We start from the raw sequence: 22,405 nt of genomic DNA on the forward strand, positions 1-22,405 counted from the left end.
AAATAGATAAAAATAAACAGTGTTGTAAATTGAGGCTCACTTAGACTACTCCCTTGGTAATCTGTATAGGTATGGCCGAGGATGAGGAAATTGATGAAAACGAACTAAGGATTACAGAAGACTTGCCGGATGACACTGGATCTAGCGATAGGAGAGATTTAGAACTAACCTCTGATCCTAAAGCCACATCCGAGATGGCTCCCATGCCAATGCAAGTCCAGAATCTAGCTTCGTCTCCAAACCGCTACATATCATCAAGCTACGAAAATGTTTATGACGCTGTACCTCTGGACCCGGAGAAAAATCGACTTTCAATGGATGCAAGCGAGTTAGAAATAGGCGATCGTTTCGACACGAAACAATCACAGTCCCATTTACAGTCATGTGAACTAACCTCTAGTTATGAACAGCTTTATGCTAAAGATGGAGGAAAAACACAGGATGATATAGGTGAGTTACCTCCCCCCAACCCAGATGTAGATTCGTCGGCTTTTGTAGAACGCGTAGAAAGTAAAGTTCCGAGCAAGGCGTCTAGTTTTGTTAGTGGCAGTATGCCTTCATTTAAAACTCATACTTGCCCCATATATATCACTGTCGAGGAGGGTCTCGACAAGCTTGTCTCTGACACAGACTCCCCGTCATCACCTCTTCTGCGTCCTAAGGACTTCAAAGAGCGCTCCCTATCTTATGAGCTGTCGTTGGAGCCAAACCCCCTTGATGGGCGGATGAGACATAATTCCTCCCCGGATATGACTGCCTTCCAAAACGTCTGTGGTACCACTACCAACAGAGGTACTAGGATGCCGACAATTTTTTTTTTTACTGTTTCTCCTTTTTTCCATCTGTCTCGTCATCAGCTTCCATTGTTTAAATCACCGATTAGGCACTCTTTTCTCGAAATTTCTTCACATATTTTTCCATTTTCAGATTTTGTTGCATTTCACATGCTTTTTTCATGGCTTTTTCTTGTGAATGATATGTTTGCATGTTTAAACATTATTTTGTTTTAGTTAATTGTTTTAATGAATTTTATTCTGTTGCAGGAATATGGATGTATATTACTTTTGAAGAAATTTCATTATTTTTTTCTATCTCGTTTTCATTTAGAGAATTGTATCAAATGAGATTACTCATTATAGAAATGATTTCTGATAATTCATTTCGATGATCATTGCATGCAAATAACTTCCACTATTGTAGAATATATATAATTGTTGTAATCGGATACAATGTGAAAATATTAATACCCGTATTATATTTTAAATATTTGATTCCCCTTCCTAAAATGACCTCTCTGCTCAAAGCCTTTTATAACTGTTATTCAGAAGGATATTCAATTTCCCTGAGTTGTTTATGTAACCCTATTGTAAACTATTAGAAAGAACAAAATTCATAAAACTCTATTACGTTAAAGTACTTTCCCCTATACAAAAAAATAAATTGATACCAAGATATTTAATCAACTTGACTGTCAAAGCACTTTAACTCTGAACGTTTTGTGGAACGGGGTAAGAAGATTTTTTGTTGCATAGAGGTCAATGTATTTTTCAATTTTGTTATCATAAAATATTTTTCACTGTAACTTAAGAAGTACTTTTTTGCATGTGAAATATTTATATTTCTGTCTTTTCATCGAACAATAGAACAATTAAGATTTATGTCTGAAATTGCCTTACAAATCTGTTTAAAATGTGTATACTTTTCATATCAGGAGGTCAAAGGTTATGGTCAAAATGATATTGATATAATTTTGCATTTCCAGTGTTATGTTGTCTAGTTGCTTCAAATTTCGAAGTGAAAATTAAACATATTTCAAATGTTTGGTTAGAATCCAGGTCAAGGTCCATGTAATATAATTATCAATTTATATTTTACATAGCATATCATATATTTGTATTTCTAGTCTTATTTCAGATTTGATAATAAAGACAATCGATTAAGTGATATTTCTAGTTTTAATCTCTAGAAAGTCTTGTATTAATTCAGTGATATTTTACTTTTTTTCTGTCTATCTTAGGCAGAATAGGGCCTAAGGAATCTGTATTAATCGTAACCCTGTCACAACTATGCAACTTAAGTAGACTCTTCCATGCATTGATATGGATGAGTCCATTATGGTCTACAGTGGTGAAAGGGTTAAAAAAATTGACTGCATGTTGATCACTATCCTGGCATGTTATTTACGAAGATTTCTTGTTTGATATTTACATACTAGTGACCACAAGTTTATCTCTAAATTAATGCTAAGTCGATACTAAGGAGCAGGAGAGGGTTGATAAGGTTGACGATAATTTAGACGAAAGCTCTTCGAGTTCCGAGGACGCTCAGCTGGATGACTTTGATGAAAATGAAGAAGGTATTTAACTCCACATTTTGTCATTCATAGCATTGTGGTCAAACTATTGATGCTAAATTGGTTTCATATATTTTTTTCAGTTTTATGCTGAATTTAATTTCCGGATCTTTCCACATCTATGTCTCGCTGTCACACAAGCTAAATTCAACCATAGTTGTTTGCAAAAAAAAATAGTTTCTATTTTGGACAAAACAAAAATGAAACTCAGTTTTAAATTATTCATTAACAAGTATCAATGAATTTTCATCAGGATAAAACATCATGCGATTACTTATTAAAACAAATTGTGAATATTCATAAGAAAAACCAGGTAATTTATTTTGATATTATTAGTTCTTAGCTCTTATAACAAATTAAAAGTCCAAACTGAATTCAGTTACTTTCTTAAAATTTGTTTTCCTTGTGTGACAGTTATTTCAATTCACCTTTATTTTTTTTGGCATGGAAATAAAAATAAAATGACACTTCTGATATGCATATTTTCACAACATGAACATTTATAGGTAAATAATCATTCTGATACCTATTACTCTATCAATCTCGATTTTCTAATCTCTGTTAACAGCTATTTTTGTGACAGCAAATTTCATAATTCTGATTTATGTTGCAATCATAGAAATAAGATAAATGTTTGGTTCATTCTCTACATTTCTTACAAAGATTCTGTAAAGCAATTTAATGGAGAAGGGGTTGGGAATTACCAGTGTCTGACTGATAAAATTCAAGTAATTATTATAAAGATATTCTATTAGAATGTATCTGTATTAAGCCAATCCCAAACATTTGAATATTAACTTTGCCAAATCTGTCCACAGTGAAAATTTGTATATTTTAAGTTTATGACGGTGAAAGAGATATATCTAATTTTGTACTATGGTGAAAACTTATATAAGGCATGGATTATGTTATGCAACTCAGATTTGTCAAATTTTGTCATTTTGTCATTTTTGATTTACAAAACTGGAGTGATAACATATTTTTTAAAGATTTGTTATAACGATTAATATTCAAAAAAAGAATATTAGAAGAAATTATAATTATTTTAAAATGTATTCATTAAAAAGTACAAAATTAGATATTTTGGACATCTTTTGATATTTTGGTAAATTCTCTTCCTTTTCATATTTATATATAAATCTTTTGATGCCAAACAAATTTTCTGTGTGTACCTGCAGATTTTACTGTGTTCTGTGAACTATTGTGATTGGTTATCTTATTATGTCTGTTGATTTTAAACTGCTTCGTATGATAAGTTGAAATCTTTGCCAAACTTACGGATTATATCTACTGATACGTAGATAGGGGAAAATAGAAAGAGCGATGTAGAAGAATTTCTGTATATTAAACAGCAAACATGAAATTTCAAAAAGATATTGTGAAAACTATATCTGATGATCAGGTTTTGATCAAATGTATTGTCGGTGCATATTCCGTTTTGGTTTCGGAGGGGGGGGGGGGGGAATAAAATCAGAAAAAACATCAGAGTGTTTATATACAGAAATTGTTATCTAAAATAGAATGATATTGTTTAATTAATTATCTTACATTTGAATAACAAAAAGAAAATTCTAAATTAATATCTAACAAATCCTTGTATGAAAATACAAAAAAATAACTCAACTTGATTCGGATCCTAACTAACCCTGTAATCCATGTTTGTTTGTGACTCAATTTCTGCAGAGCTTCGTGATAGCAGTGAAGGCAAAACAGAGGAAACCGACGTTGAAGAGCAGTTCTCGCCCCTTCCTAAGCACTCTCCAATACATTCACCAAGACCATCTCCCAAACATTCACCCAAACCCAAATTAGACCTAGAGTTTAGTCTACCAAACACGGTTTTTTCTTTCAACGATACCCCTCCTGAGAATGTGTCACCCAGTCTGAATGATGATGAGGTATCCCCAGTCGAAAGAGAATCCCTCGAGGTGGCCAACATGACAGCCATAACCGTAGGTGTATCTCCATCAGATTTCTTTCGAGAGGAGGAAGAATATGAAGAGGAAGATGAGGAAGGAGGACATCATACAAGTTTCTTTGATAAAGATTTTATGAAAAATATCCCTTCACCATTTACTTATCCAACGGTAAAAGAGACAATACAACGGCAAGAAATTACAGAACAAAAGCAAGAAACTGTATCTAGTTCATATGAAAAACAGACAATTTCTTCAACTGAAAAGAAGATCTCTGTGTCATCTGAAGAATCATACAAGTCTGAAGGAGCCATATCTCCAGCCGATCTGGAAGAAAAACTCCGGTCGTTTTCCCTTACAGAACAGGAAGCAGAAGAGTTGGAATTTGCGCGACAAAGCTCCAGCATTTCCCACACAGAAACCAAACAATCTACTTATGACGTACGCAATGAGGAACATGTCTTTCACTCAGAAGAAAACAAAGAGATAAAACATGTTACACAAGATGTATTTAAGAGTCAGACCGTAGAAAAAGTCACTCAACATTTCAGAGAGGAATCTGTTCAAAAGACATGGCAGGAAGTGCCAAAAGATGAAGAAAGCCATGAACCTTCAGAGGGTAAATCGAAAGAGCAGGAAACAGTTGAAGTAACCATGGTAAATCAAACACAGGATCAGCACTTAGTGCCTCCTCCAATGGACTTACCTGTTGACACTTCATCGGAGACAAGTTCCGATGGAAACAATGAAGTATTTGATGAAACTTCTGGCCAGTATGTTAGTCTTCCGTGGGAAGTTGCCCATCAATATAAGCGCCAGTTCTCTGACTCATTGATAGAACAAGAAAAGAAAACTACTTTTACTAGTGCTCAATCTATTGACCTTGGAACGTTCTTCCTGCGTGACCGTGAAGAGGAAACTCAGTATGATAGGGTGACATGTGTTGATCAGTCTGAAGAGTCAACACCGGTTCACCAGCCCCGAACTCAGCGAGTGCGATTTGCTCTTTCACTGGAGGAGGACACGCACTACTATCCACAGGAGAATAGTATGGACGATAATGAAGTAACACTGACTGAAATAGACTATGATCAATCTCCGGTACAGTTTGAACCACATGACAACATCACAGATACACATCAAAAGTTAGTCATTGCCAGCATCTTGGAAACCCGACGGAAGGATCAAGAGAATTTGAAAGCCAAGGATATGGAAACGATGGCCTATCCAGAGATATCACATGAAGCCTACAGTCTTAACGAAAGAACTTATCTCTCGCAGGGAACCAGTACTTTCGCAGATCATTCTACAAAAGAGGGAAAACGTTTGTCAGCAATTTCTGAAGCTTCCGACACTATGACCTCATCCTATATGACAGCACAGACTTCATTAGACACTTCCATCAATCGTTCAATGATTGACTCCTCTCAATTTACAGAAACTTTCACAGGGGAAGAACTGTTTGCTCGTGACGACGTGACCACAGAAATGTCGCTCACTCCTGTGAAGGAATCGACGGGAATTGACACAGAAGTTGTGAGTCGAGCCTCTCGCCTAGCCCAGCAGGAAATGCTACAAGAGTATGAAGAAGGTGATCGTTCACATTCCCCATCTAGGGATATAGCAGCAACATATGTACCAATGACCGAAATGCATGAGGAAGAGAACCAGTCATACTCCCAGTCCTCACTGAAGTTCCCCATGGCTCTACCGTGTTTGGGCAAGGCCCTGGCCGATAATGAAATTTATGAGTCTTCCGAAACTGGTGGCGATACTACGGAGGAGAAGCTATCCCCTATCGAGGAAACACCTCAGGATGATTTCCCAGAGGAACAAGTTGATACAGATGTGAAACAAAATGTTGAAAAACGAGTTACATTTCAAACAGAGGTTCAAAATCTCCCCTCAGTATCCAGTGATGATCTTGTCAAAACTTCCACATCATCCTCGGAAATGGAGCCAACAATATTAGCGGCATCTTATGATCTGGACTCAGGACGTGTTTCTCGCGTCGTCGCTTCATATGATATGTCACCTGATAGTGTAGAAAAACAGTTTCTGCCTGTACAGAGTACTACTAAAGCAATACTTTCAAGTCCCGAAGATGATGTGTTTGAGGCTGCTGCTGATGAAGAAGCTTCCAAGAATTTACTTATGGTGTCGGATGCCTCAGGTCATCGGGGAAGATTACTGGACAAGAGTTCCGGCTCTGTTGAATCCTGTCCCTCGCCCCCAGCCCCTACACCAAAGGACATGTCAACTGTTCATGAAACACGTCCAGACCTAGAAGGAGCAGCGATTAAGCTTCAAGATGAGGCAGACAAAGATGAAAAACTGCTCAAGCAATCGGAAGAAGCACACGAGGAACCTCTAGTGACACTGTCAGACCAATCAGAAAGTGCTGGAGCTGAGGCAGCAGTTGTAACACATGTTATCACAGACGACTCCACAGATAACGGGTCACCATTTGAAGTCATGTCTCCCAGTGAACTGCAAGGATACGACCAGTATATTGACGATATGAAGACAGTGGAAATGATGAAGTCTTTTGAATCAATGACAACTAGTACCAGTAGTTTCTCAGAGCTCAGAACCGCTGACTTTTATGCTGAGTTTGAACAGAAACAAGATATGGCTATGACCTATGACTTGTCCCCACTTGAACCTACAGCTCCTCCCCTGCCCGAAGTTAAGAGTGAATCTTCCTTCGAGCATTCATCCCCTGTCAGTAGTGAACCTAGTGAGAAGGGACTGGGATCCCCATTTGATCATGTACCGTCTGAATTTCTCCCAGACTTAATTCAGGACTCCACAGTAGTTGGGGACCTACACGAAGTCACGGAGAAGGACCAGGCAGTTTGTCTTCCAAATGGACCAACTGAGGTAGAATACAACCCAGAAATTGACTTTGACTTCACAGAATCAGTGGATCACGCCCTTCCTGAGCCTGAACAGCAACAACCAGAAATGGTTCAGTCAATGGAGAGTCAACCTGATCTAATCCAGTCAATGTCCTCGGTGTCGTCTGCGCAAAGTTCCGCTGCAGCTATTGAGAGTGATTTTCTTGAGCACACAGACCAGGACAGTGGATTCAAGGTTGAGGAAACACCAGAAAAACCGTTAGAGGAAACATTATGCAGTGAAGTTGACGAGGCAAAGCAAGATGAACCGAAGGATACCATGTATGGATCACAATCACAAGTCACTGAAAGTATAATGGAAGAAATTGCTCTGCCTCCTGGAGACCAACTCTTGTCTTCGGATCAAACACTATACGGATTGGACATGCCGTCTGAAGAGACAGGTGCATTCTCGCTTTCAATATCACAGATGGAAGGTTCGGGACGTTTTGACACAGAACCAGAATCTGATTCGTTCGTAGGTCTTACGTCTCAAATAGATGATGATGTATCTGAACAAAGTGAATCGAAGAATGTCGTCTTTAATACAGAGGAACAACACGATTCAGGACTGTCCCATACCCACTACGACGCCAGTGACGACATCGGGGAACCATCGTCCGAGGGTAACCTTATCGGGCTAGAATCACAAATGCCCCCAAAGGAACACAAATTGGAAGAAAAATCACCTGAATTAAAGAAAGAGGAAATCTACCATGGAAAACGGGCTCTTGAGATGGTAGACGTTACAATGGTTGTCAAAGATGAGCTTTTGGAAAAAGAAACCACTTCAGTGCCTGATGAGCATGCATCAGCTAGTTTTGCAACCAACAGTTCCATGGCCGGGTTTAATATGCCGGACACTATAGAATTCACTGGAGAGGTATACCTAAATGAGGAGTATCAACATGAACAGTATCTTCAAGAGGAATTCATGGAAGAAGATATTTACAAACCAGATGAAACGTTTATGCAACAGGGTGAAGAACCGGATGATAAAGACGATGAAAATCTGCTTCTTGACTTCAATAAGGACACAAGTGATCAGGAATCATCCGGCAGACAGTCAAAAGATCTCGAGTTAATTTGTGGAAGCAAGGATATGGAAGACGACCCTTCAGACAATTTTGAATTTGAAGTTGACCTTGTTGATTTAGAACGACCTACAACACCAACTCCTGTGGACACGAAACAACACATGTTTCAGTTTGATGACGATCTTCCGGGAGAGGAAGGTGAAGAAAGGGAAGAAATCGCTGTTACCGCCTCCGAGTTTGTAGAGTCAGTTTTAACAGAAGCACAGGCCAAAGTTACGACAGACGACGATGATAAACTAGAGGAACCTGAGGAAAGGGAAAAGGATGATGAAGATAAATTTATCATGACTGATGATTTTGAACTTCAAGGAGATAAAGATGAAAGTGACAAGCTAAGGGAAAGTGAGGACGAAGACAAATTTTTCATGACAGATGATGTTGAAACCAAAGAAGAGAAGAAATTTGATATGTCGGAAAATGTTGCGTTTAAACAAGAAGAATTTACCAAGGTTTCATCATCTAGCGTTGAGTTTGAGCAAGAGGAAACCACCTCGGTTTCTACATCTAGGGAATTTACGTCTAGTCTTGAAACAACGGAGAGCTTCACTGTTATCTCGTCTTCATCAAAAGTTTCTTCCTCAACTTTTTCCTCGTCAACTCGACAACTGACAAAACAAATTTCTGAGGACATCCCTTCTATCACAATAACCCAGCATCTCCATGAGGAAGAGGAGGAGGAAGGAGAACAAAAGGATTACCCTGCTTGCTACCAGGAAACTCCCAAAGACAAGGAAGAAGTAGCTGAAGAATTTGTACCTACACAATCCTCTTTTTCAGAGACAATACCCTCCGAACACCAGAAACCAGTTATCACAACCAAATGCATTCCAGAGGAAGAGGAAGATGACGACATGGTAATGGAAGAAAGGTTAGAAAAGGTTGCCATAGGAACAGCAATGGCAGTTGCGTCTGAACGAGGCGACTTAGTAGATGCTGGCAAGACCTGTATCCCCGAGGAGGAAGACTCCATGGAGGAGGATGGTCGAGAGGAAGAAATGGTGATCAAGTCTTCCTCTCGTCCTCTCACCTTCACCGTTCCTGCACACACTGATCTCACTGACTCGGGCAGAGACACCATTGTTTCAGAAGCAGATGATCTGTTCCATGACTCACTGGACAAGGAAGATGAGCCACCTGTACCCCAACTACACTCTCCTGCTATGGCGGATATGATGAGTCTAGAAACCGAGATCAATCGGGAGGATAAAGGTCAGCACCATGACAGTGACCAGGACGAGGATTCTCTGGACGGTTATGAGGAAACACACGAGGAAGAAGAGTCCTCAACACTAGAACAATCAACAGATTTAACAACAAAAGTCACCCATCATTTTTTAGATGAGACCGACTCAGTGACAGCCGCTGTAATTCCAAAGCCGATTTCAGCGTTGTCTCGCATGGTAGAAAGTTTGTCTTCCTCCCCAGGAAAGACAGAGGCTGGTGCTGAGTCGAGATCCGATAAACAAACAGAACGTCAAGAAATTAAATATGAAGCCTTTGAGAATTTTGGAACTCAAACAAATAAACCCGTCGAAATGAAATTTGACCATTTTGGAGCTCCAACTTCCACTATGAAAGTTACACATCATGAGGAAAATCAACAGATGGAAATCAAATTTGACCATTTCAAGCCTGAACCTCTCCACCATGATGATCAAAGGGAGGAGGATACTGGAAGGACAAGATCAGAAAGTGAATGCGACTCCCTTAGTCACGATGATAACTCAAGTCTCGACAGTTTCACAACAGTTGTTCCTGCAAATGAGGAGGGCCACGAAGATGGGGACAGGATGGATGATTTTGCATCAATGACATCCTCATTTCATTCAGACATTATGGGTATGAACCTTGATGATGATATTGCAAAGGACCTAGAGGGTCCTCTGATAGATTGGGGACCAGAGGATGTGTACGGGGGTAAAGGTCAGGAATCTGAGAAAACCACACCTATTGTTGAACTGTCTCCCGAAAGCATGCTACCATCGGGCGACAAAGATTTTAAACCACCAGCAACCACGCCAATGGCTGCCACTTCCTGTCCAATCTCGATACAGACTGGAAGGAAGGTCAAGTCCCAAGACTCGGATATGGTGGAATGGGCAGATAAAGTACGTTCAAAACATGACTGGGATCACAGACACTCAGACTCGAGATACAAGGGGGAAAAGGAGGAGGAGGATTTGGATGGACCTCTTATTGACTGGAGAAATCAGGAGGAGGATCTTAGTTCGTCAGAGAATGAAAGATATGAATTCATTGATAAAAATGCACTGTCCGTAATCACAGAGATGTCAGAAGAAGACCGATTTGAAATATTAGAAAAGACTGATTTGGAATCCGATACATCAGATAGACATTACAGTTCGCCTGACATGCCCATGCCTAGCCCAGGGTTGGGAGGATTTAAATTACTGAGTCGGAGTGCAGACCGGGATGACATATCTGTCACATCCTCACTGCTGGAATTTGAAAAACTTGAGCATCAATTTGGACATTCCGGATCTGCAAGTTCATTGGAGGGCAAGGAAAGTCTTTCAAGTTCTATGGATGATAAACAATTTATGTACAACAAAAGCACGGAACGAGATGACATATCAGTGACATCATCTCTTGCTGAATTTGAGCGATTAGAGCATGATATCGGTCAGTCAGGTTCTGCAGGATCAGTGGATAAAATCACCCCTCCCGATAGTAAAAGTAGTGACATATCTGGATCAAAGTCATCACTGGGTGGGCTGGACCGACTGGAAAAAGATTTTCAGGATGATCGCCGAGGATCAACGGAAAGTTTTACGCGTCGAAGCGAGACTTCATCGTTGGCTTCACTTAATGATTTTGAGAAACTCGAGCAGGAGATGGCTATGGCACAAGAATTAGAAGCAGAAGCACAAAAGATTGTGTCAATCCTTGAATCAGGCACATTACCACAACAAAGTGCCTCAGAAACCTTCATAAATAAGCAATCTCCGACTACGGCAGTTAAAAAAGACATGGACCAAGATTCAATTGATGGCCGAGATGACCTTGAGGACTCATTAAGTGATGATACAAGGAAACGGACATCTAAAGAGGATGAGATGGAGGCTGCGGAGGTTGACTCTTTGGATGGGGATTTGTCAGAGTTAACCTCAATGACATCCAGTGTGATATTTGCCCACAAGGAGCCATGTGATGCTGACTCACTCCACGAGACAGATGGTGTTATGAAAATTTCTTCAGACTCTCTCGGTGAACAGTTGGGTGTTAAACCAAAAGAGTTTGACACAGATTCACTCCAAGACCAGGACGGAATCATGGAACGTTCTAGCGACTCTCTTGAACTCAAGTCTTCAGACAACAGGTCAGACTCATTATTCATTCCAGACGATATAATGCAAACTTCAGCTGACTCACTCCATCTTCCCGAAGACGCCATGCAGACATCTATCACATCTGTTGACTCACTACACGGGGTACCAGACATCATGCAGACCTCCATTGACTCTCTTGGTGGACTCGACGATGTCATGCAGACATCCACAGATTCTGTACCTGGGCGAGAGGATGTCATGCAAACATCAGCTGATTCCCTAGAGTCAATGGATATGCACTACGGTGGCAAGGATAGTGGATTGGAATGCTCAATGTGGAGTGTAAACAGTTCAAATTTCTCGCGTTCGTCAGCGGAGACAATGAGGTCTGTCGGCTCATCAAGGAGCGAATCAGGAAGCATAGACATCATGCAGGTTTCAAATGAATCATGGGAGAACAAAGGAAAAAAGTATATCATGGACAACTACCATAGCTACCGAACCACGGGCGCTGGAGCTAGCCCCTTCATAGACTATCAAAATAATTTACATTCTGAATTGACAAGCTTTCACATTGAAGACAATTACCAGTTTGGTTCCAATATTGAGGATTTCGATCAGGAAGATAGACAAAAGCCTTTCTTGACACCTGGTCCGTACGAGGAAAAGAAAAAGATATTCACCATGGCAGAATGGGAAGCTTTGAAAAAGAAAAAGAAATCCCCAAGTAGTGAGGAGGATGAAGATGAAGAGAAATCTCCAAGCCAGGAAACCAAGGATAACCCTAATATAGAACACAGTCAGCCTGTACCAATTCAGCAGTCCTCAAAAACCACCCACCAGTTTTCAGAACAGAGTAGCCATTTCTCTTCGCCCTCATCAGTCGAAACAATAATGAGTCGGTCCTTTCTGTCCCAATCTCCTGCCCAATCTGGCCTGACCTTCACCTCCCACCAAGCCACAAGGTCAAGGTCGTCTGCATCCTCAAGCATGGAAACCACTACTAACAGAGGTATAACTCCTAAGTTAACTTCATGTAACAGTGTTTGTCATTGGTCAAATCCTCTTCACCAAAGCATGACTTCACCAATCCAGTCTTAGCTTATTTTTTATTTTTTTATTTTTGCTGTCTCAATGTGTTTATTTTTTTATGCTTAATTTGATGTTTTATTTTTTTATCTAGCAAAGTCATCCATCTGTGTGTATGTGAAACCCTTTATATATATGTGTATATATTAGTTTGCTTGAATCACCTTTTCTGGTGCCTAATGTATTTCAGTTTATTTTCATTTGAGTAAGATATGTTGGTTTGCTTACAGCTTTGTCATAAGTCGTATCTAATGAGGTTGTTTACTTTTTCAACTTTTTCAGCTTTATACACCTTTTTTACAGCTTACACATTCATTTCAGTTATTGAAGGTTTTGATAAATTCCCCTAGTTCTTTTTTTCTGAAAAACTGCAAAAAGTCTGTTATAAATTTAGCATATTCGCCAAAACAAATTGCTGCTCTTCACTGCACTGAAATTAATAATGAAAAAATGAACTTTTAACTCTCCTTTGTGCAGTAGTAGTTGGGTAGTGAAGGTTTCAAAATCAGATAAAGTGCTTTAGTTTCGAGAAAAAAAGATTCCAGGCTTATTTTAATATTTTTAGATAACAGTACGTAAAAATACTAACACTAATATATATATTTACATATGATATTCATCAAAATCCATTGGACTTTGCAGTTAGTTTAATGACTTATTTCTGGTATCACTGGTGTTGCACTTTTAAGTCTTTGAAATGTTTTGGTTTTGTGGTAATTGATTTTTATTTTTTCAGCATTCAGGAATAATTATGAAACCATTTTCAAACTTTAGCTACAAAAAATGACTTGAACGGTTCATTGAAAGTTATTTTTATATGAACAGTAGACCAGAGTTTATCAAATACTGTCACACCGGCTCAAAAAAAAAGTTCTTTTAAGAAACCACCTGTGTTTAGAGACATCATCTAAAACTCCCCATTTAAGACATTTTTATGTTAACTGAACTGTAGACTTCCTGAAGGTGGTCTTTTAACTAGTTTAACCCTTTCACCCCTAGGTAACTTTAGTGGACTCTACCATGCATTTATTGGGATGAGTCCATTATGGTCTACAGTGGTGAAAGAGTAAAAATAGGTTTGGCTGTAGTTGATATAAAAGATGGTTCCAAAAGAGGCAGCAAAATGTGTTACTGCTTTGGGAAATCAATACCTTGAAATACCAAATTAGTATTTATATAAACCAAATCAATACTTAAATGTACCAGTAGTGCTGGGAAACTGTTCAGTGGTTGAAATCTTGTATGAGAAGGTTCCACTCCAGATCTACTGAAGACAAACAGATTGGAAATGGTTACATATATTCCTTGTCTGTAAGCCAAGCTATAACTGTTTCATGTTGTGGTGTATTTTTTTTTTTCAGATTCATATTATTGGCCTCTCAAATCCCATTCTTCATTTGCAGATGTTAGAATTCTATTACATGTGCATGTCTTGGTGTTGAATTATGGCCATATCACATTCAGTGTCTCTATGAATATTTTGGTTATAAGGGCAGGCTTTTTACCACACACCAGTAAAATAGTGTAAAATACTTTCTGGATAATTAAAGGATTTCACAGACATTTAATGGTATTCAAATTATTCAAAATTCAATATCTGAACTATACATTCTGTACAGTGGGAACATGATTTTCTGGATTAATGAAACACTTTTTTGTTCAGTCGGAAAATAGTTTTAACCCGTTCACCTCTATGTAACTTGAGTAGACTCTACAATGCCATGATCTGGACGAGTCCATTATGGTCTAAAGTGGTGAAATTGTTAACTACGAAATTTTCCTGGGATAGCAATGCTTTTCTATGGAAAAACTTACACCCAGGAATTTCTTTAGTTCCAGAAACTGGAACCAGCTTCTGTTGTGGACAAAGTTTTGTATTATTTTTTCATATGATCTGAGTGAGATAAGGCTGTAAGTCTTCAATTTCTCATTTTTGTCTTAATGATTTATTTATTTTTTCCAGATTTTTCTCAACAATACCTGTCCTTGTGAGCATGGCATGATCTGTTTATACTGCTACATTTTGTCTTCTTTATAAAATTATTCTCATAAAATTGTTATCACATCATGATCCCAAGTTTGTAAATGATCCATAATGTACATTCTCAAATTTCTTGCAAATTGCTTGTAGTTAATGAAAAACATTCAATATTTTTTAACTGTTTAAAATAATTTCATTTAATATTTTTCAAAAATTTGGTTAGGATTAATCTGTACTAGGTTTTTTTAATGAAAATTTAATATCATAAATAATTTCTGTGTCTCTATCAGGTGAAGCGAAATAGTTTATTTCTGAGGTATTTTGTTGTATTATTTCGAAAATTTCTTACCAGTAATATTTCCTATGAGTGTTATTATTTACGTATCAGAAGTTAATATTTATTATGAATCTGAACATACTTCAATATCCTATTTCACTGTTTGACCCTTCTAATGACATCCAGATTATGAAATAATCCTACACAAGCATACGGGTTGCTATGGAGTTGTTACAAATTCTGTGTTGTTTATTCTGGGAAGGATTTAGAGTAAGCAGCAAAGTCTGGCAATATCAGACTAATTAGCCTGGTATTGATTAAAAATTCTACCAGTGTTTACATGTCTGATCCGAGCTCATGACCCTGGATGAAAACAGAATTGCAAGAGCTTTTGCCACTTCGCCTTCATTGATTTAGTACTCACGTTAGTCATTTTCACGTAAAAGCTTGATCAATTCGGTGTGAAAACGCATTGTGTGTGCGTTACTATGGTGGCTGATGCAATGCAGTATCTGCTATCCGGCCGTTTAAAATCCCACGGGATCCGGGGGCTACACGTCCTGAACTTGTTAATCTAATTTACTCTCCGGGGCTAGAAATGGTTTCATACCTTAATCATACTGCGCTATACCTACATGTAATGTGAGGGCATTCTTGTTTTGTATCCATACACTGACCGTCTGCTCAAGCATGAACCAATTCATTTGAAAAAGATTGTGTAAGGGAAGTAGATCTATTGTACATAAGTGTGTTTACAAGATGAGGGAAAAAAGTAAGTATTTTCATATTCATATACTTTTAAGTTTCATTATTTTCTGAAGTGGTCATCATTATGTATTAGACCAAACTTTTAGAAAATTGATACATTTTAAACCTGAATTTAGTTGACAGAGTTATGCATGTGCACCAAGAAAAACTCCAGGATAATGGGTTTCATATATTTCTGAAGCAAACAATCACAGTCAATGCTTTGGAAATCTCTTGTTAAAACCTACCAGCCTTTGTCAAGACTGTCAAGACGTCTAGAATGTTTAATAACGTTTCAACCTCATGTTGCTGGTTGATGCGGTTTTTAACTCCAGACATGGTGGGCAACTAAAGTTCAAACCTCTAACTCAGCTACAACGCCATACCTTTTATTTTTTTCTTGGCTGTTGGTAAATTGCTTCGTTATGCAATGTATCTTTTCAAAAAGATAATTGAAAGTGTTGGTATGACATGCCATCATGTTTTTGTTGTGTTCACAACTCAAGATTTTTTTTTAGAAAGTTCTAGCATATATCAAAATTTTGAAAAACTGAAATATTCACTGGTATAAAATAATTGTAGAATATTTGTTACTTTTTAAACAGCCTTTTGAGTATATGTAAAATAAAATAAAATTGATACATTTGTGAAATTTCCTGAAAAATGAAATCAATAAATTTTTATATATTTTTTATATTATTGATACTGCGCGCTTTTCTGACAAAAATGAATATAGAAGGGACATCTGTTTTAGGTTCCTAATCATTTAGAGGCATTCCCTGAGATTGACTATTTATCTTATCAACACTACTACATACGAGACATTAGTGTGATACACATTCTTGTCTGTGAGTTCAATGCGTTGAAAATGATGTTCATTGTATTACCTGTATCTTGCAGAACAAACATTACCGGTAATTATTTCTGATTTTTTTTTTATTGTAGACCAAATACTACATTCCAGATAAACGAAACCTCTAGTAAATGATATTTTAGATTATAGCTATTAGAAATACACGAAAACGCCCAGCTTCAGGGTAGCAAGTAGCGACTATCAAGAAAATCAGTTTTCCGGCTTCCGGAATCTAGATTAACGACTTTCAACTGTGTACATTTTCCACAGATTATCACAAATTACCCCTTGTGTCATTGGGAAATGCTTCAACCCAGCCCCCCACCACACACTGCCTAGATCTGTCAGTAGAGTGGCCTACCTTGAGAGGCCTTCTGAGTCCATTGCTGGAGAGATCAATGCCCAGAATCAATAATGTGTCTTGTTACTTGATTAGGCCACGGCTGGTTAGTCAGCCAGCTGTGGTTTCAATGACACCATTGTTTGGTCAGAGGGTGAGCCACAGCCACAGATGTGGCTAACGTGGTGGCACTCACATTTGAACAGTGGCAGAGTGCTTATTGCATTGCTCCTGCAGATTTGATCACCTATAGTGTGTTGACCTTTTCTGACTCGTTTATGAGGTTATGCTGGAATAATTGTTTTGGAACACTTGGATCAAACGTGTGTGTCAGGAACTATATTTCAGCAAGTGCATCATTTTTTCAAAGCTTTCTGCGAGATATGTGTAGGAATACATTGTTTTGAAACCCGTCATAACAGGGTTCAAGCACGTGTGTTTGGGACTATATTTCATTTGAGCATGCTGTTATTTTGGGAGGTTTTTCCAATAGATTCCTGTACAAGTGTTTCATAGATTTTATTTTGTGTTAGTCCTGTACACCACAAGTGAACTGGATTCCATGTGTAAATTAAGCCTAACGCCTTTCTCTATATGGACAGTGGGAGTTCTATCTCAGGAAGAAATACTGTGAATGAACTGGAATCTGGAGGTTAAATATATGTGTGTGTGTTTGTGTGTGTGAAGTTTTAAATGTATATGTGTTCTTTAAATGGTAGATCTTTGCTGTTGGCTGGAAAATTGATTGTGCGGCAAGTTTTGTATGACCCCTGGGATCGCTGTACAGATAACACATAAAAATTCGAGCTTTCAGTTTAGAATGTTGTTTGTTAAAATTGTATAAACAATACATTGATTGATTGCAACGGTAGAACATAGTTGTTACGAAATTGAAATTCATGCATACATTTTTTTAAATTATTTTTTTGTGATCAAGGCATTGTTCTGGAATTGAAATTCTCAAAAGTTTTTGTTTGGTTTGTTTGTGTTTTACGTCCTATTAACAGCTATGGTCAATTCGAGATGTGTCTGGTTTTGTTGGTGGAGGAAAGCCACCAAATGTGCCACCAAAACGTGAACCCACGACCCAGAGGTGGAAGGCTAGTGGTAGCAGAACGTCAGACGCCTTAACCACTTAGCCACCGGGGCCCAAAATTCTCATAAGAGAAAATATTGACCTTTTTGATAAAAGATATAGTTCTCAGAATTGAAATTAGCGTCAGAAGGGAAAATGTAATAATCAAGAGTGATAAAGGGTAGAAGGTAGCCACAATAATGACGTCATTGCTCTCAACTCCATGAACTAGGATGAGTCCGTTGGGACTTTTACATACTAGCCTAGGCAAACTGTGCGGGTAACTTATTTATACCTAAAAAAATGAATACTCTGGACGATTCTTAATATGTTCATATTAGTGGGAAAAGCCAATGAGTGGTGTGTTAGGTCTAGCAAAATAGTCCCAGAGGCTTAGCCTTGGCTAAAATTCTGGGGTGTCAACATCGTGGAAGTGCTTTTCTACTGTCACTCAAAGTCTATTATGCAGCCTAAATGAAGGTTTTATTTTTTGTAGGTTTCTTGTAGGAATTAGGTTAATTTGACCAGTATGTTGGCTAATTTATATTGCTCTAAAAAAAATCAATTATGAAGATTCATGAAATCTGAAAATTTGCTAATGAAATGAAATTCAACAAATTAGCAAATAAAAGATTGATTTTGAATGTCATCACATTTACGCTATAGTCGCAAGTTCCCCTCATACATCCAAACAGAATGATAACTATTCTACATTACTTAAGTTGAGGTAAAGAAACTTAACCCTAACGTTACTCATATAGTAAACAAAAATTTAAATGTTATATTTTAAGACTTCTGGCATATACTTTTTAGCTGTGTATTAAATTCATAACAAATTTTACACGTAGGGATAACAGAAAAGAATACTAAGTTCCAGGATGGTATGATTCATCGAATTCAACCGGAAAGGAGAAATATTATTGATAATACAACGTAAATACGGTATTTGAAAGAATTACATGTAATTGGATACGACAGTGCAGTGTATTGATTGAGAAATATTGTTACAGTCATTATGAGTCATACCACACGTCCCTAAGGGCTGTTTGTACTTGATTTCATTCAACTGTACCCTGTATCTTGTAAGAAAACGTCTGTAGATTCCGTCTGGAATCAGAAATTGATTTTTTTTTTTATTTTGAGTGGGATTTTACAACACATTGTAGGCATTTTACAAACATTTCTGTTAAGATAAGATGGCTGCACCATTCGAGTCGAATGAACATTTCAAAAATGTCAGATTCTAGTTGAGTCATCAACCGGCGACTCGGTCGCCGTTGTATATGTATGTGCGATGTTTGTATACGCGGTCCAACGGCTATGAAAAACACACATATGTACTATCTATTCATTGATTTTCATCATTATGTTTTCAGACTAGTTTTATTTAGCTAGGGAACATCAGTTTCACTCATTAGCCAGAGTTAACATTAAGATACAGCACACACACATTATTTTATGAGGGAAGCTTGGGGGAAAAAACCTTGGACGATTTTTACAACCACAAATTCCTGGCATGACTTGAAGTTTTTCTTTTGCCATTGTTGAAATAAATGCATGTGCCCCCTCAATGATAACATTATGTATTTGTTAGAAATTCAAGAAAAGTCTTCTAAATTATTTTAAATGATTTTGTGAAAATCACAATGACTCAGGATAATTATAAGATGAGACATTCTATCACTGTTTCCAGGTATAGAGAGACGTGAAGAAATGGCATCAGCCACTACAGCTTCAGAAAGAGGTTAAATTTTATAAGATATTTATATCACTATAGGTGTTGTGTCATCAATTATTGTTTATTTTTCGTTTTCATATAATTTCCATTCAATTCCAGTTTTATATTGTTGTGTGTTTTATTATGTCTCCACATACAGGTATTTGAAAATTATTTTGGATTTCTATGAAAATAATTATTTATATAATAATATAGATTATTTTATATCTTCTTGTTACAGGTCAGAATTTTCCATTTTTTTCCAATTCATACATCATAAAAGATCTATTAGGAGGAATTCAGTTCATTTTAACAATAGAGTCCAAATATTGTGAGGCAATTTTGAGAAAATGTTTTAATTTGGAACAAATGAAATATTCTGCAATGATTACAACATTTTAGAATTATTATTTTTTTAAACTATACTTATATGTAGATATGTAAATAACTGAATGTGGAGGCATGACTTATGATATTAAGTGTTTTTTATATCTATATATGGCTGGTGTAATGTGTGTATAATTGTTGACCTTTTCCATTTTGAGATGATGATGATGTATATGGGCCGATAATTTATGGACCTATACTAGATTTTGGAGGTAAGGCATCAGTACTCGTCCCCCTGGTGTGAACCCCCTTGTGTAGTGCACCCTAGATCCACATAATATTACAGACTGATCAACCATGTTGTTGATGGTAAAAAAATTGAAAGAATAAAATACTGTAAGAACTATTGTAAGCCTCACTGAAATCAAAAAAGAAAGTTTTAGAATGTTCTAAATTTAGATTCAAGTGTAATGTTTATGAGATATAAGGGAAAAAAGGAGGCGATTTTGATAATGATTATTTCTTACATTGATTTCTCCATACAAGGTGTTATTTCGAGTTTACAAAAATGTTTGGTAAATATTTGTCATTAAAAAAGTGTTGAGAGAAAGTTGTTGAGGAAATTTGGAAGAGATACATATTTGTGAAAAAAAGAATGAATAGATTTTGATTTATAGATAAGGATTTGAAATCCATATTTTGCCCAAATACTCCAAGCTCTTACAACACGTTTTCTGTCCAGTGCGTGACAGATAATTGAATTCTTGATGATAAATTTTTGTATTAAAAAGATTTATCATTCTCTTAACAAATTAGTCTGTGCGAAATTGTTTCAGCATTTTTTGTAAATCTGATAACGTTGAAATAATCTGTCCCCAAACTTAAAAGTCAGTTAAATCTACCTCATAATGTCCTGATCGACTTTGGTATTTATGTATAATTTTATTTTATTTGTCGACCGATTCTGAATTAGTTCAGTTTTAAGGTTTGTTGGGTTGTAATGAAATCCTTTGTGTCCTCTGATTGGCACGAAAATGTCTGAATTCATCGATTTCAGTCAGTTAGATCATTTCCCCCAAATAATCCCTGTTTTTAGTTTGATGTTTCGGAAGCTTCTGTCTGGAGTGAAGGTCAAGGATACAAAACCTAGGTTTTACTGTTGTCACCAATTTTTTCTTTCTTTTCTTTACCTGAATGATTGCAATTAAGTTTCTGACTGTTGTGGTTTTCAGATATTCTTAATTAGTTTGGTTCCAATATCAAGATGCAGAACTTTTTTTTTCTATTTTTTCCCCTTGCTTTTCAATTTGGCTTCTTTGAATGATCTTTTACAATCATCTGCTTTTATATTGTATCATATTTATTGTGTGTCATTACTTTCAGTGATTTATTTTTGAATTGAATATACATTGCAAATTGTTACATCCATTATCATAAGAGGACATGTTATAAATCATGTTAGTTCACCAGACAATGGTCACTGGTAAATATTTTCAGAATATTTTTTTGCAAACTTTAAATGATTTATAGATAATCCATTATTTCAGTATAAATTTTCTTCAACCATTTCAACAATATATGCCTGGTGAGGTAACAGGCCCATTGGGCCTGTTGTTTGGTAAGATTTGAATATCTCTTAATGAAATTTCAGTAAAACCTTAAACCTTATTCCTCATATTTTTTCATCTCTATTAAACCTTTTTCTCCACAAATGGAAATAACCTTCTATAAAATGAATATGAAGCTACAGTACTAAATATTGGTCCCGAAGGAGCTGGGTCACGTAGACTCTTAGCTGTTGTGGAGTGGTTACAATAAAAGGTCTACATTTAATGGATATTGATCGTCGGTGACATTATTTGATCAGGCTTATTACTCCATGACATTAATGCAATATTGACGGTAAGTAGAGTTCATCGCTGGAGCAATAAGTAAATGGGGACATATAGAGAAATTGTTACGACTACTGGACACCCACTTTCCTATTATCTCTTGACCTCAATCCTAGTCATCAACGAACTCCGGAATTATTCAAACAACTGCTTGTTTACAGAGTTAGTTAACATGAAAACAAAAAGAATATACAGTGTACTGTGAAATGTACAGTGTGCTCCAAAATCATGGATTATTGGTACTTGTTGCTTCATAAATCATTATTAGCCTATTTGTCAATGTCATTAATCAATTTTAGAATTGTATAATTCTATACTGTGTTACGACGCAAGGGAGTTCTCCTGTTACGCCCGTAGGGGAAAACCAGAGCTTTGGTAATTGTTCAAGCATAAATTGGTATGGGGTTAATTGCCAATAGTGAAAATGATGTTTGTAGAATTATTCACCTATAGTGTTAATTCTAGGAAAGGGAATTGAATTGAAATCTCGCTACACTCCTATTAGGTATCGTGCTCCTAATTATATCACGTCTTTGATAAAATATCTGACA

The 22,405-nt window shown here is 37.0% G+C and overlaps 1 protein-coding gene across 1 annotated transcript in view; it reads left to right on the forward strand.

Moving 5' to 3' along the window:
* Positions 1-22,405, forward strand: part of LOC110446561 (titin-like) — a 210,776-nt gene that overhangs the window by 178,749 nt on the left and 9,622 nt on the right. The window contains exons 51-54 of the mRNA XM_021491768.1: positions 70-792; positions 2,249-2,356; positions 4,037-12,568; positions 19,612-19,662. Of these exons, the coding sequence (XP_021347443.1) occupies positions 70-792; positions 2,249-2,356; positions 4,037-12,568; positions 19,612-19,662 (9,414 nt within the window). The remainder of the gene's footprint in view (positions 1-69; positions 793-2,248; positions 2,357-4,036; positions 12,569-19,611; positions 19,663-22,405) is intronic.

The sequence above is a fragment of the Mizuhopecten yessoensis genome, unplaced genomic scaffold, assembly GCF_002113885.1.
Source record: "Mizuhopecten yessoensis strain PY_sf001 unplaced genomic scaffold, ASM211388v2 scaffold357, whole genome shotgun sequence".
Classification (NCBI taxonomy): Eukaryota; Metazoa; Mollusca; class Bivalvia; order Pectinida; family Pectinidae; genus Mizuhopecten; species Mizuhopecten yessoensis.